The sequence below is a fragment of the Chaetura pelagica genome, unplaced genomic scaffold, assembly GCF_000747805.2.
Source record: "Chaetura pelagica isolate M959 unplaced genomic scaffold, ChaPel_1.0 scaffold2, whole genome shotgun sequence".
Classification (NCBI taxonomy): Eukaryota; Metazoa; Chordata; class Aves; order Apodiformes; family Apodidae; genus Chaetura; species Chaetura pelagica.
In genome coordinates, this window is record NW_009952796.1 from 6,038,808 (window position 1) to 6,054,513 (window position 15,706).

The window sequence follows — 15,706 nt, forward strand, 5'->3', positions numbered from 1 at the left end:
GCTTCTACAGACCTGTGTTGCTTTCCCATCTCTCATTCCCTTATCCAACCCAAACCCCATTTTTGCAATAGAAGTAGCTGTTTGTGTGTGTTCCTAGGAAACGTCCCTGGACTCTTGTTAGGTAAAGCAGCATATAAAATCTCTTGGAGCAAAAGCACTTCCTGACAGGGGTGGCAGTTGTTAGAAATCCAAGTATTTGTTTTTTTTTTCTTTCTGGCTCTGGTCAGCTGTTTGAGTAAATAATTTTGTGCCTCTGTTGCCCTTCGTGCTTCTTTGGTTGTTTCAAGTGTAAGATTTTTACATTAGGGAAAATGTGTCTGAACACACTGGTAATAGAGAGAGGGGAGGCAGCTGATCCCCAGTCCTCCAGAACTGACATTATTAATATACAATGGACAAATGGCAGAAGATATAAAGTCCCAGAAATCATCAGCCCTGGCAGCAGAATGAGCTGCCGGGCCCCCAGACTTACATTTGCCACAGTCTCCTCCAGTGCTGTTCCGAGTGGAATTTACTCGGGTGCCTCCTCCACAGTACTTCTGTTCATAGCAGCCCCAGCAGCAGCTCTCCTGTGCTCTCTGGCTGCTGCGGGGTGGAAGCACAGCTTACAGCGGGGAGAGAAACCTGTCAGTATAAAAGCAACACCAGCCCCTGGGGCATCTTTCAGAGCTTCCTCACATGAAGGCTTCTTTGCTGTGCTCTAGTGCCTCACTTGTGGTGGGTCAGGGGACAGAGACACAGGACATGGCAGCCCTGTGTTCCCAGCCCCACCATGGGGACCAGGACCCCGGCCATGAGGGGGCTCATCCCTAAAACCTCTGGGTGAGCATCTCGTGCTGCTTGTGGGAGTGTGACTATGTTCATGGACTTAAAACCATGTGTGAAAAACACAAACCAAACCAACACATACTACAGCAGTGCCATCTGCAGCACCTTTTTTCTTTATTTTATTTTTTACACTTCACAATAACAAAAAACAAATCTGTTTGTTGGGGTTTTTTTTAAAGCTGGGGAAGAGACCAAAGCTCAGACCCAAATGAGACAAGGCACTTTAAGACAGAAAGCTGGCCGTCAGGGTGGCAGGGGCTGTCCTTCAGGGGGACAGGGTGCTGGCAGAGGGCCAAGCACAGAGAGGGCAGACGTTTTCCCAGTCTCTCCTTCCCAGAAATGTAAGTCTCTACTCAGAAATAGGCTAAGGGCAGCATGATGCTCCAGCGGGGATCCTGGATGGAGCCACTTGGTGAGAAGATGTTGAAGTAATTTTAATTATCCCCTGCCCCCCAGCTCCTAATGGAAACCTCGACAGAGAAGAAGTCCCAAAACTGCCGAGCGTGGGGGCAAATCCCAAACAAGCGGCGGCCAGGGAGCAGGCAGGGACGGGAGAGCATCCCGAGCAGCCCCTGGGGCGGTCGCTGCGCTGGCGCCCCGCCCGCGGGGAAACGCACCCCTCTCCTGCAGGACCCGTCCGGGGAAGCCCGGGTTGGCCTTTCCCGCTCCGCTGTCCCGGTCTCAGGCTGCCGGCGGCCGCCGAGGGAGCATCCACCTCTCAGCCTCCGAGGGGAGCGCCCGGGAGTCCCGGCCCCGCCGCTGCCAGGAGGCAGTTCCCACCCCACGAAGGGACGGGCTGATCGGCAAGACGAGCAGGGCAAGTTTTTTGAGATACGGCGGAAAGGAGCAGCTTGAGCACAACTCAGTTTGGGGGTTAAAACTCAACATGAACCCTCCCCACCAAAACCTGGAGGGTGCACAGACACTCCCCCCAACCTCTGCCCTCTCTGCCCAAACCAGCAGGACCCTGGAGCTGTCAGGCACATTCTCAAGCCAGAGTTGCTTGAATGGTTTGGATGGGAAGAGATTTCAAAGGTCACCTGGTTTTAATCCCCCTGCATGGAGAGGATTGCTCAAAGCCCCATCCAACCTGGCCTTGAACACTTCCAGGAAAGGGGCAGCCACAACTTCCCTGGGCAATCTGATCCAGTGCCACAAGAATTTCTTCCTAATGTCTAACCTAAATCTAGCCTCTCCAGTTTAAAGCCGTTCCCCCTCATCCTATCTCTCTATGTCCTTGTAAAAAGTCCCTCCCTAGCTTTGTTGTAGCCCCTTCAGGAACTAGAAGGCCTCCCAGGAGCCTTCTCTTCTCCAGGCTGAACAACCCCGACTTTCTCAGCCTGTCGTCATAGAAGAGGGGCTCCAGCCCTCTAGATAATCTCTGTGGTCCTAGGCTTCTAAGCCTCCCCACAGATGCTACCCAGGCTGCTGCAAGCTATGCAGGGGCAGACATGGACCGTACATCGGGCAAATGCTTCCCATATGCCTTTATTTGCAAAGTTACAGAATTTTTTTACAGGCACTGTGCGTTGGTGTTTCAGTCCAGTTTGGATTTTTCTCTATTAACCAATGATCAAGGTGGGAGTGGGGAAAATCCCTCAGCAACCATTCCAGCCTCCACAAAGGCGTAAGACATCCAAGAGGAACCATCTGCTTCTTCTGAAGTCATGAAGCAAGGAATCTGGTTTATAAACAGGCTTAAAAAATAACATACATATATAAAAGCAGCTCAAAGCTAAAGTACAGCGATAACTGGTACATACCTATGCATATCTGTTCATACCCTTTCTCCAAAGCTGGAAAAGGGATGGTTTAAAAACTAAAAACATACTACAAATTTAAAAAAAAAAAAAAAAAAAAAAAAAAAAAGAGAGGGACTTCATGCATTTAGTTTTAGTGTTTTGTGCAATTAAAATGGGATCAAAATAAATATAACAAAAATAACCCAACCTTTTCCACTACTCTAATGGAACAGAGGCAAGTCTATTAAGGCACTTCCACATGGACTATTCTAGAAAGCTTGGCAAAGAGCTAACACAGTGCAACCACGTATAATGGCATTAGATGAGTTAATGACATCTGTCTGGAGAAATATGAACAGAAAAAAAATTTGGGAGACTTCAATCCTCAGGAAAGAGGCTGGAGCATGGCTGCAGAAAGCTCAATGGCAAACTCCTTATTGCTGCCAGGAGAAGGCCTCCCCCACCGAGGATGCTGGACCCACCAAATGATGGCAGAGGGGGGTGAGATGTGATGGGGGGTTTGGGGATGGGATGGGTGAGGGATTTGTGGCTGCCAAGCTCCTGCGCTGCCTCTAGCACTTGCATGCTCCTTCTGTCCTCAATGTGAGGGACTCGCCGCCCTGCCCTGCAGCCTCCCCACCAGCCTCTCAACTGCTGACCTTTAGTGCACCAGCTCTGCCAGAAGCAAGCCATTTCATTCAAATGTTCCAGGAAGTTAAAAAATAGCCTCCGCCCTAAATAGGGAACTGGGTGTTTTTGAGGGAGCAGGACTGCAGAGGCAAAACGCGCAGCTGGAGCAGGCTGGGAAGCCGGCGTCAATGAGTAGCGGCAGAGTCAGTCAGCTCTGCGGTGAAAAAAAGGGAAGGCACAGGGATGTCTGACCCCAACTCTGCTTCGTCAAAGACTGCTAACCCAGCCACCTTGAAAGCTGCTTTGCTGTTGTAACCCTTCACCTGCCATTGATAAAAATTACATGCATGCTCCTGGTGGAAGAATCATTCTGGGCCAAATGCAGGTATTCAACAGCACTAACCCTACACATGTGCTTGGCTACTGCCAAACAAGATTGAGCAACCTGGATGTCTACATTAGGTCTCATAGTAGTCTCTTATAAGCTGTTTTTCTCTCCCTCAGCCCTACCCAAAGTCTTAATTCCCTGTGGAGGGCTGGAGACCCCAGCTAAGGATGGTTGTAAGCAGCTCCTAGCAGGGAAACTGGCTCTCTAGAGAGGAGTTTGAAGTAGTACTCACCATACCAGTGCACCCAGCGTGGGGGAGGCAGGTGGGAAGCACTTAGCCATGGGCCTGTGCCCAACCACACGGCCCCACAGCAGGAGGGAAACCCTCAATACCCAGTGCCACCTGATAGTAATTAAGCAACCTCTATGGGATGTCTTGAACACAAAGAAAAAGCCAAATCTGCCCTTCTAGCATCATTTAAGGATTTGGTGCAGCCAGTTCCCTAGGCTGAAAGGTGCTGGTAAAAACAAATAAAGGGCTCCCACCCCAGCCAAAGGGCCTTGGGCTTGGCCACTGATCATTTTTGGGATACAGCTACTGATGCCAGGGAAGGGAGAGGCTCCTTTGTCTAAAGGCCTTCTCAAAATCAGGCAGCATAAGAGACAAAAGTGTAACAGGCAAAGCATATACTTGCCTAAGCAACCCATTGGGCTGCTCCTGGCTATGTGCTCTCACCAAATCTGCAAAACCAAGGTTTCAAGTTCAGCTTTTGTTCTGGCAGGTTAGCTCTCTATTTATGGGGAGGGAAAACAAAAGACAACCTAAAAAACCCCAACAAAACCATATTAAATAGGAAGAGTATAGCTTTCAAATGGGAAGGGCGAGGGCTGGAAAGTGTCTTGTAGTGCAGTTCAGAAGAGTCAGTCGGGACAGGCTGGGGGTAGTGGCAGAGTCGGACATGCGGCTTTAATGGAAGTCTTCGTTCTGGGACAACTCTGTCAGGATCTGAATGAGGTTGTCCAGCCCCCAGAGGTAGCCATCCTCTCTGTTCCCTTCCACCCAGGGCACGTTGTGCTGGAGAACTTGTCCCTCTGGTAGTGGGGTAGTTTTCCCAAAGTCAATCATCCAGACTTTGGCCTGTTCCCTCTTGTCATGAATGAATAGGAGGGAGCTCCCGATTACCTGTAGAAAGGAGGGACCTGTTAGTGGTTCTCCTGCTGCTCATTCTCAGCAAGCTTCAGGCCTTTCAGACACTTTATCTTAGGCTGCATTTGCATGACATGATGCTGAGATTCTGCATGAGCTAAAGCAAGCTCTGTGTGTTGCTGGCTGTGTTTGCACATGCAAATTCAGACAAGCTGATTTACTCATACAAATCCCAGCTCTTGGCAGGAGAGGATCAGGAAAACATGGGTGTGAAAGACAGATACGCCATTTTGGAAAATGAGTCAAGGTCACTGGGGAAGAAATGAGATTAATTATCCCAGCGTTCAGATGGGGACTTTTTTCCAAGGCTGGTTCTTTGTGACTGGCTCGTGCTATTCACACTCACCAGCCCTGCAGACATAACCACAGGGATAGGTACACTCAAAATACAAGTTACTTGCAATGGTCTGTCCCCTGCCTGAAACACTGCCCAATTGCACCCTGCTTACCCCTAGGATATCCTCCTAGCACTCACAGTGCTCTGGGGATGCAAGTTACAGAGAAGCATGTACACAAATTTCCTTTTCCATGAGTTGACTCGGCTGCATCTGCTTTGAAGGGCTCCTTCATATAGGCCTTTGGGAAAATCCTATAGCAAGTATTGGCCTGGGCAAGGGAATGGATGCATTTGGGAAGGTAAACCACATTGTCTCTGCAGTCTCAACGCCTGTTGCAGCAAGACGAGACCTTCTGCTGAATCTGCTACTCCAGTCGGCAGATTTTAACAGGTGGTACTACAGAAAAGCACTGATGGCCACGCTTGAGAGCCATCCCAAATGATGATCACTTTCCAAATTATGCCTCATGTGCATGAATTGATGGATTACGAACTCACTTACCCCTGTATGACAAATAGGGACCATGGTGACCAGATTGCAATGGTTATTAGCAGACAGGACGTTGTGCTGAGAGCCAGGAGTGCCTCACAAGCTGGGCAGATACATGGAGGAGCACACCCCTAGAGGCATCCAGCTGATGTCAGTCCTTCAAACAGCAGCACTAAAGGTTACGGGGAGTCTCCCATGTCCGTGCAAATTGGTAAGGTTTAGGATGAGGTTTGCCTTTAGATGAGGGTTTTACATGGGAAGCATGTTCTGTTTGCAAAAGCTATTATGAATTGACATTTTTTAGGAGACTTCCTCCGTCAGCGCATTGGGAAAACGTCCAAGGTCCAGAGATATGTATTACTTCCCATAAATGTTTATCTTTAGCTCTTCTCCTTCTAAGCTCTTACAGATTTCTCTTGGCCAGGGCAGAGCATTTTAACTTTAAGGAAAAGCCTTTTGCTGATGTCCTTTACTTGCCTGTCCTGGGTTGCTGGATTCTCCTACAGCTCCTTGGAGGAGCCCTGCCCAGTGAGGGCCCCATGGAGAGACACACAGAGCTTGGCAGACCTTCTGCTGTGCTTACTCTCAAAGTGGGACAGAAAGTCAAAGCTGCTGCTTTTTTAATTTTTAAGGGTTGGAAACTCCTTTCAAAACCCCCTTGAAAGGCTGTTTTGTTTTTGTGTTTTCAATTGAAACTCTGGCACTTGGTTTCAGGGAGTATTTTTTTTCCCCATGTTGAACTGATCTGAAACCCTCAGTTTTGACATGTCCCTTCCAATTGCCTTACAGACCTGTCATCAAGCATAGCCCCATCTCTCTCCAGCTCCCAGCACGACCCCCTGTTTGTGGGCAAGGTCAAGGTGACTCACATAGCTCTGCCTGACGGACTGTGGGCTCTGAGAGCTGTGGCTCTTCTGTCCATAGAAAACATGTGCCAAGGACACATGCTCTCATGTTTTGTTAAGTAGGTGCAATAGCAAATACTCTTTGATGATGCTAAATCAATGCAATGGTTTCATTAAATTGTGGTGCATCCCAGTTCCCAATGAAACAGCCAAAAAATATAGTGCTTCCTTTTTGTTTTCCCACCAGAACAGAATTTTCACTGCAGAAAATGCTGGAGGAAAGTCCTTCTATGGGAAGAGTCCTGACTATGGTGTCCCAGCCACCTCATCAAAGGCACCTCTGGCATGATCTGCAATGTATAGCTAATTCAAAGCCTTGTCTGATCACATGGAAGAAGTGGCTGCCAAGTGATACCTGATGTGCATTCAGACAGGCATTTCCTTCCAGAAAACCCGTATACTGTTATACAAATAATTTCTCCCAGTCATAAACCCGTAAGTAGTCTAAATTCCTTCTAGATCACTTTTAATCTGTATCAGTCCTGGTTTTCAGTAGATTTGAGCCCATATCAGATTCATTAACTTTCTATCAGTCATCAGCTGTATTTCCACATAAGTATTAGGATAAATAGGGAAATGAAAATATAAGAATACATTCAAAATTGTAGAAATTTACACCCTCTGACTTTGGTTTCTCTTGTCTCCTTGGACAAGCTGAGATTAAACTGTTTGCATTTCCAGGCAGATCTATCTAAACACGAGTATTACCTCATGGCACTTGAAGAATGGGGATGTCTCCAGGGTAGCACGGATACCCTTCAACCGGTTAAGGTAACTGTTCTGCAATTACAAAAAAAAAAATAAATTTAAAAATAAAGCAAATTAGTGCTGCAGGAACCCTGAATAAAAACTAATGCATGGGGGAGACAGGAAAGCGATCCCTCCTGGCATCCTTTCCATATCATGTTTGCATGGTTTGCTGGGGGTGTCCTTCAGCCACCCTGTACTCAGCATCGTCCCACAGACCTGTCCTCTGAGAGGGTGTCCCCTCTTTTTTGGGATCCTTTTGACCTCCATGGTATCCTGTGAGCTCCTCTGGCTCCCAAATCTTAGTGAGCACATTTGCTTTTGCTAAACCTGTGATTTCTGGAGACTCTCCTTGCTGCATCCACAGTGCTCCCGAGGAAGAGCTAATTCAGCAGCCACTGCTGTGCATGCACAGCCAGGCTGCTTTTTTCTCTCACTTGCATTCTTTTAATAGGTCAGCCTTTCACCTCGTCTGTCATTTTATCACTCAATCAGTCAAGTATCATGAGACACTTCTGTAATAACTCTATATCAGCACTTCTGTAAAGTCAGCAACATAGGTGGAAGTGCTCTCACACCAGTCAGCACTCAGGGGATGACCCATGTGTCCATTCAAGCATCCCTGCCAATTGCTGGAAGGCACTACATTTTCTCAGGGGAGGTTTTTAATAATTTGATTTTGAAGTTTAGACAGAAGTATTAAGCACAGGAACATGCACAGCAGGTACCTGGGCACTATAATATACCTAAATTCTCACACTTGACTGCACAGGGAGATGTGAGGGTTGCTGTACCGCAATGGTTTGGCCAACAAGCCCCACTCAGAGCCAGGGTGTGATGGTGTGAGTGTACTCCAAACTCTTTGGGGATAAAATACAGCCAGACAACTTTCTTTTCAGATCCAGGGATAATCCCTGGGTAACTCTTCTCAAGGTGAACATACTGGTTTGAAGAAGGCAGTGCCAAGGACCATCCCAGCTGGAGCCTTGTGTTGATAGGCTCTATATATTACATCTTAAGATGGAAGTGCTTTGTCAGATGGGATATTTGACACGGTGTAAATTTTTTACAGCTACATCTCTTACTTCTTCTGGCAACAATGAGAAACTTGGGCAATGCCAACAGCTGCTTGCCCATGTGGAGGGTGCCTGGCATGGGCAGAGGGATGCCTTGGACACCCGTCCTGTGCTGGGGTAGGAGCCCCCACCATCATTTACTGGGGTAAAGAGTGGGCTCAGAGGCCATCAGCCCCAGAGATGAGGGGGCAAAGCATGGCTATGCCTCCACAGCAGGTTTTGGGCATCCTCAGCAGACTCAGTCCTGGCACAAGCAGTGCTGCCCTAGCAAACGTGTCCCCTCACAGCTGCTGCTCTCCCCTCGCTCCTGTATCAGGATTGTGTCTTTGCCATTTTTAATGATTTTTGTAAGAGAGGTTTCTTGGGCTGCAGCTCCTCATGGCAGGGAGCTGATGAGCTGAGGCCAGGGTCTGTGGAAACAGCCCTCTCCAGGCAGTGCCCCCAGCCTCCTCCACTCACCACAACATTGCGGTTTCCTCTGGTGAACTCCCTGAAGGCCTCCATGACTTGTTCCTTTGTCCGTGTCTTCTTGAAGTCCCGGTTCACAGTCCCATCCTCTTTCTAGGGAAAAAAAAAAAAAAAGAGAGGTTGGTGAGCAGAGAGAGCCAGGGCAGGACTGGTTTTTCAGCAATCACACGTCCCTGAGTAGGATGTGACCAAAATTTTTGGCAGCTGAAGGATCTGTCTATGAGGGAGGAGTGATCAGAGGCAGCAGCTCCCTGCCTCGTACATCCCAAATCATCACACAGCTCTGTTGCATTGCCCCCTAATGCAAATGGCAATTCTCCACCACCACATGCTTTCCAAGGTCACTGGCAACATGGACAAACTACCTCTTATGGATGCTGCCAACAAAGCCTGGACACCATCCGTTTCTGTCCACACTGTGCCCAAACAGCTTCTCATCACTGCTGTGGCTAACACAGGTGCTGACACCAGCCTTGGGCTGCACGCCTGCTTGGGGAGGAACGCAGAGTATGACTACAGCAGGCCAAAAAGAGTGTGGACTGAGACAACATCTCAGGAGCAGGCACAAAAACCTCTCCACATGAAGTCCTCTCTGAACCATTGCAGCAAGGAGATGAAGGCAAGGAGCAAGCCCCATGACTGTCTTGCCTCACTTGCCCTTTGCTTGCCCATGGATCACAAACCCTCAAAGGCAGCAGCCTGGCACTGAGAGACAGAGAACTGCCATGTGCTTCCTTCCCTAGAGGCATGTCCATGCTTGGCTCACTGCAGGGATGGCATGTCTTGGTCTGCTGTGGAGACAGCCCTGACACAGAAGCTCCTGGCTGAACTTCTGGGCAGCTGTGTAGGTCACTCCCCATTTTCCTGGGCCTGCTGGAGCTCTGATTTTCAGATCAGCACGTTTCATTGTTCAGAACAGTGGTGGATCAGGCAGGCACAGCTTGCTGCCTGGATACAGGGGCTATTTTAAACCACACATGCTGGTGCTCACAGCTTCTCTTGCAGAGCTCCATCCCACTGCTCTGGATAGCTTATTTGCACACAATAGACCAAAGGGGCAGAGTTCAAAAAGACATCCTGTGGGCCAGGGAAGATGAAGTAAGGATGAAGAAGCAGAGCAGAGGCTGGGGAAGGAAGAGAAGCACAATGAAATTACCCGGCCCAGAGATTTATGTGCCCCACAGGGCTTTGAGACCCTTCCAGGGAAGTGCTCTGGGATGAGCCCATGTGCATCCCCCTGGACAGAGGGCTGGCCATGGGCATGGTGGTCAGCCCAGCCTGGGGAAAAGTCAAATTGCCCAGGCTGTGGAGAGGTAGGCAAGACAAGGCCAGCACCAAACCTACACATGATGTGCAGTTTGGGATGAATCATACAGCACACCTCCAACTTCCAGCTTGCATTTTGTGCAAGTGCTAACAAAAACAATAACAAAAGCAACATGTGAAAGATCTTGGTCTCCAGGGAAAGCTTTGTTTGCACAGGATGCAACCAATGCACCCACCTTCAAACCACCCTAGGCCCAGCCTGACCACTATGCTGCCATAGGGTGTAAGAGCAAGGCTAAGAGTTGGCAGAACACACATCAACAGAGGCCAGGAACAACATTTTGGCCAGAGACATCCCTGCTATCCTGCTGATGGATCAAGCAGAGCCAGGCTCTCTGCTTTCAGCTGTGTCTGGCAATGCAGCAGGTTGCAGCAGCGCAGACAGGAGGACTTGCCAAAGATGCTCTGGTGGCATGTGTGAGATGTATAGGGGTAGGGCACTATACAGCTATATGTCTGTCACATGAGCTCTGATGTGCCAGTTCAGAAACCAACCGAGCCTTTCCCTGGGGGATGATAGATATAAATTTGGAGAAGTGCCGTAGCACTAATTTCACATGTAAAGAGCACAGCTTTCCATAAAGCATCAAAGCAAGGAGATGGACTTCTAAGTGTTCCTAAAAATAAATGAACACCACAGATGACCTTTGAGATAAGGCAGTCTAGGCTTCAGAAAAGCTAAACAGCCTATTTATAGTGCTTCTCCCATTATTACCCGCCTCCTGCCATTTCCTTGCCCAGCCAGATGCTGCTGCCATGGGGATGACAACTGCCATGACATGCAAGCCCTGAAGGGTCTGGTTTCCACACAGCAGAAATGTGAGGGGGGCTGATAAGGGCTATTGCAACCTTTGCCCCACCAGCCTTTCCAGTTTGTGCCGGTGTCACTGGGGCAGGGTTGGGATCAGCCGGCTCTCCCTCGGGCACCATGTTCAGCCTTGGATGGGGCTCGGACTTTCAGGGCTCGTTCTGCAACCCCACAAATGTCGCAGCCCCTGGAAACACCATCCCAACATGTTTTACTGCAGGCAATGCTGAATAACTCCCAGACCAGAGCAGGAGCTCAGGAGTGATGCTTCTTGCAGTGAGCTCCAGTAAGCTTCAACTGGGCCACCAGGGATCACCTGTATTACTTTAGCAGTGTAATTTTTATTAATAGCTACTGTTTCTAACAGTTTCAAGATACTCCAGAAAGTTAGATGAGTGTCATCACCTCCTTTAGCATAGGAAAAATTCTATGTTAAAGAGGAAGAACTGGGTCCTCAAGGCCCCCCTGGGAAGGTGAGATCTCAGACAGGAAAGCATCCCAATACTCCTTCCCAACCCTGAGCTGCCTGTTCCCCTCAACTGCCTGTGCTGTCCAAAAGGCTAACATGGTTCCCCTTCTCCTCCTGTGCCCCCTCCCAGATCACATGCCAAGGGCTAAATCCTGCCCTTCCCTTGCATGGGAAGGTATCTCCTGTATCAGTCTCCAGCCATGAGCAACAGGCAGGGCAGGTTCACCCCTACTCATCTCAGGGAAGCATTTGCAGCAGGAAAGAAAACATGAGACTTGTCATTAAATAATATTTTCCTGAAATTTGCTCTAAGGGCTCAGTAGCAGCTCAGGATGCTGAAGGTTCCTTCCCAACCCTGAGCTGCCTGTTCCCCTCAACTGCCTGTGCTGTCCAAAAGGCTAACATGGTTCCCCTTCTCCTCCTGTGCCCCCTCCCAGATCACATGCCAAGGGCTAAATCCTGCCCTTCCCTTGCATGGGAAGGTATCTCCTGTATCAGTCTCCAGCCATGAGCAACAGGCAGGGCAGGTTCACCCCTACTCATCTCAGGGAAGCATTTGCAGCAGGAAAGAAAACATGAGACTTGTCATTAAATAATATTTTCCTGAAATTTGCTCTAAGGGCTCAGTAGCAGCTCAGGGCGCTGAAGGTTCTTTCCCTAATGTGGAGACTTGCCCCCAGAAATGGGATAAAAATCAGGATACAGTACAGCATGACCAACTCTATAGCCCTGCTGGAAAAAATGTCAGCCAGGAATCAGCATGAACTGTTAATGTTTTAACTTAGGTGAAAATAACCCAGAAGCTGAGGGGTTTACAGAGAATTACTATTATTTGAACCTTGATCAAATTAGCCCCTAGCAGCAGCAGCAGGATTACACCTAGAGGCCAGCACTTCTCAACAACTTTCAATTAAAGGTCTGCCTCATCTCTTTGAAAAAAACTCACTGCTTATATTGTGCAGCAGCACACTTACGGTCAGATAAAACAGAGGTGTGATTCTCACCTCTCCTCTATGGCTTTTATTTCCCTCCACATGGTTTTTTGACCCATGTGAGAATACGATTCAGGTTTTTTTAACGTTTTTCATTTCAAGCTGTTCAGGTACAACCTGCTTTTGCCATAGAGCCCCCCTAAACATGCCCAGATCACCAGCGACCAAGGATGTATCATGTTGGACTATAAATAGACACATATTCCTGGTTATAGCGAGAACAAAGTGAGCATGGGAATTTTGCATGGGAATTTTGATCCCAACTGGCTGATTCCCATTTTATACAGCCTCAGTTTTATAATAACAACCAGCAAAACAACAGCAATGAGAATGCAAAACAGCAGCAATGGTAACTATGCAAAGGGTTGTCCTGAGCTGGAGCAGCTTGTGGCATGCTTGTGGACACCCGCAGGAGCAAAGGGACTTTGGGACAGCTGGGGGGATCAGAGAAGAGCTTTGGGAGCAGGCAAGTGCCCTGACCCAATGTAGGCACTGCAGAAAGTTGCTGCAGAGGAGCACAGCCAGCAGCATCCCAGACAGGGGCATAGCATGGGCAGGGGTGCCTTGCATTGTTCATGCCAGAAAACTCTTCATGGGGTTCAGCCCAAGGGCTGCTCCTTGGGTTTCTGAGTGTGGTTGAGTTAGAGAGAAATGCCATGTCCTCTGCTGGCCATTAAACAGATTAATAGAGAAGGTGCCCTCCTCCCTGTGCACAACGTGCTCCACTGGGCTTCCCACAGCCTGAGGACTTCGTACTGCACAGCAGATAGATCCCTTCCCAGTGGTGGTTTGGTATGTGGGCAACCACAAACAGCAGCTCTATGTGACCCACTCCTGCTGATCACCTTTTAAACCCATGGTATAGTATTTGCTTGATGTTTGACTGGGGAGGTCGAGAGAAAGGCTACCAGGAAAATATGCAAAGTCTGGTGTAAAGGCTTTTTCAGGGAACGGCTTAATTTGTTTAAATCTTGTCATTTTGGCACCTCTATCTCTGGTCAGAAAAGGTGCAGTAGTTCAGGGCCACAGAGACCCAGATGAATATTCTGAGAAAATCCCAGCAAACTGAGGGAATGATCTGACATCTCTCTCACCACAAAGTCTGCTTGCCAGGAAAAACCTCGTGGGCTGGTTCAGGTAATGGGGACACATAAGGATCCCAGCAGGTACCTCCAGAAATGTGAGCATTAGCATTGAGCAAGTGCAGTCAGCAGATTACACACACGCTGGTGTTGGCAGGAGTTGCAGCTGCCTGTGTCGGCTCCATTTCATAGGTCTCAGTTGCTGAACTTTCCCAGACAGGGATGTAAATACATACTCCTCACCAACTGTGGCTGAACACAGCTCCAACCAGAGAGTGGCAGATGTTTAAACTTGGATTTGGATTAATGGCTCAGCCTAGAGGCACAGCAGTATCAAAAGCAAACAACTAATTTGAGCCTTCAAGTTGGAGCATGGAACTTTGCATTTTGCAGTCAGGGGAGCAGCTGTTTTAATGAGATGATGGCTAAAACTGTCCTCTTGCATGGATGCCCTCAGCTGAGCTGTACCCTCAGAGCAGCACTTGCTCAGGGCCAGGTGCCTGCAGGGCAGGAAACATCCTGATGTGACTCTGTCTCACCACCAGCCTGCTGTGCGTGTGCACGAGTGAGTGTGGTTACTGAACGCTCCAGCATTTTCCCCCACTCTGCACACCAAGAGCAGTCTCACCTTTATCCCCTCAATCCGGAAGCCCAGTGTGGCAGTTGAGCTGATGGTCTCCCTCCATTGCATGTAGCGGGGCTTTGTTACTGCCCGCAGCACATTCTCCTCCTCGGTGGGGGCATCAGGATCCACCTCAATCATTTTCTGGTACATGTCCTTCCTCAGGCTTGGCTTCTTCCGGGCCTTTATCAGCTCCTCCTCTAAGTATGTTCTGCAGGAAGTGAAGAGAGGACATTAGCAGAGCCATAGGGTGACTGCACGAAGTGCCACAGACAGCCCTTGCCTAGGAAATCAGCCCTATCCAGGATAGCTGGTCCCCAGGAATTAGAGCAGCATGGGAAATAATGGAGCAAGCCTGGTTACAGGTGAATTGATCCTGATTTAATTAGGACCCCACCAGCAAGAGCTCATATCTTCTCAGTCCATCAAGGAGCCACAACCTGTTTGGCAATAACAAGGGAGGTTATTTCTCACAGATGCTCATGGTGTTGCTGACACTCCTTGGCCCTGGGGGTGTCTGTCCCTCACCAAACCTGAACAGTGACTCTCATAAGCTAAACATGACTTTCAAGATATGCCCAGAAAACCACCCACATGCTCCGAGAACTGGCTGGGTTGGAGGTGGGAGGGAGTTTGCCACATTCCAGCCCTCTGCATTAACAGCATCTGCTGAGATCCAACCAAGGCAGGCAGCTGCTGCCAAAGCTGCTCCTGTGCCTCTCCAGCACTGTCCCAACCCCTCACCCTGTGAGGGCTGTGCCTCACCAGCTGCTAAAAAGGGTGTTTTCACACAGGGCTGTTTTGCTGATGATGATTTTGCCCAGTAGAGGTCTTTTTAAAGCGGACTATATAGCAAAAGCTTCCTGTACAAGCCAGAGAAGGGGAAGCGATGCAACACTGGCCAGGTGCTTACCATCACTTCTGGGACCAGAGGGTGCAGCCGGAATGGGAGAATGGGGGAAAGAGGATGGAGAGTGCAGGGGAGACCTTTGCTTTATGCATTTTCCAGAGGAAACACCACCATATGCCAGAGCACACCAGCGGAAAATGTCTTCACTCTGGTATGCAGAAAGCCATCATCCACAAATAAATACTTCCTGCAGCAGTAATAAACCACTATGTAACTCCGCTTGCAGCACCCCAGCCTGCCCCAGCTCGGTCCAGCTCTCTCTGAACAACTTACCAAGCTGGGAGAGATGTCCCAGCAAAATGACACAGGGATGTAACCTCCTTCCCCTCAAATACAAACTGCTCTACACTTCCCACTGGCTACGCCAGCAGCTCTGCAAAGGGGCTGTGTCCTCTCCCCATGTTTCTCGTGCCAAAATCGCAGCATTAAATGTGCAGTTCACCTTTAGGACCAAGAAAAATTCACAGACTACATGGGACAGTGTGCCTGTGTTTCCCATAGGATTAGCAAGGCAAACGGGTGACCCTGTGTTTCCCATAGGATTAGCAAGGCAAACGGGTGACCCTGTGTTTCCCATAGGATTAGCAAGGCAAACGGGTGACCCTGTGTTTCCCATAGGATTAGCAAGGCAAACGGGTGACCCTGTGTTTCCCATAGGATTAGCAAGGCAAACGGGTGACCCTGTGTTTCCCATAGGATTAGCAAGGCAAACGGGTGACCCTGTGTTTCCCATAGGATT

At 49.0% G+C, this 15,706-nt stretch overlaps 1 protein-coding gene across 1 annotated transcript in view; it reads right to left on the reverse strand.

Moving 5' to 3' along the window:
- Positions 1-4,377: 4,377 nt before the first annotated feature.
- Positions 4,378-15,706, reverse strand: part of ITPKB (inositol-trisphosphate 3-kinase B) — a 67,498-nt gene continuing 56,169 nt past the window's right edge. The window contains exons 4-7 of the mRNA XM_009994822.1: positions 14,064-14,268; positions 8,750-8,851; positions 7,176-7,247; positions 4,378-4,711 (exon numbers count right to left, since the gene is read on the reverse strand). Of these exons, the coding sequence (XP_009993124.1) occupies positions 4,496-4,711; positions 7,176-7,247; positions 8,750-8,851; positions 14,064-14,268 (595 nt within the window). The 3' untranslated portion in view covers positions 4,378-4,495. The remainder of the gene's footprint in view (positions 4,712-7,175; positions 7,248-8,749; positions 8,852-14,063; positions 14,269-15,706) is intronic.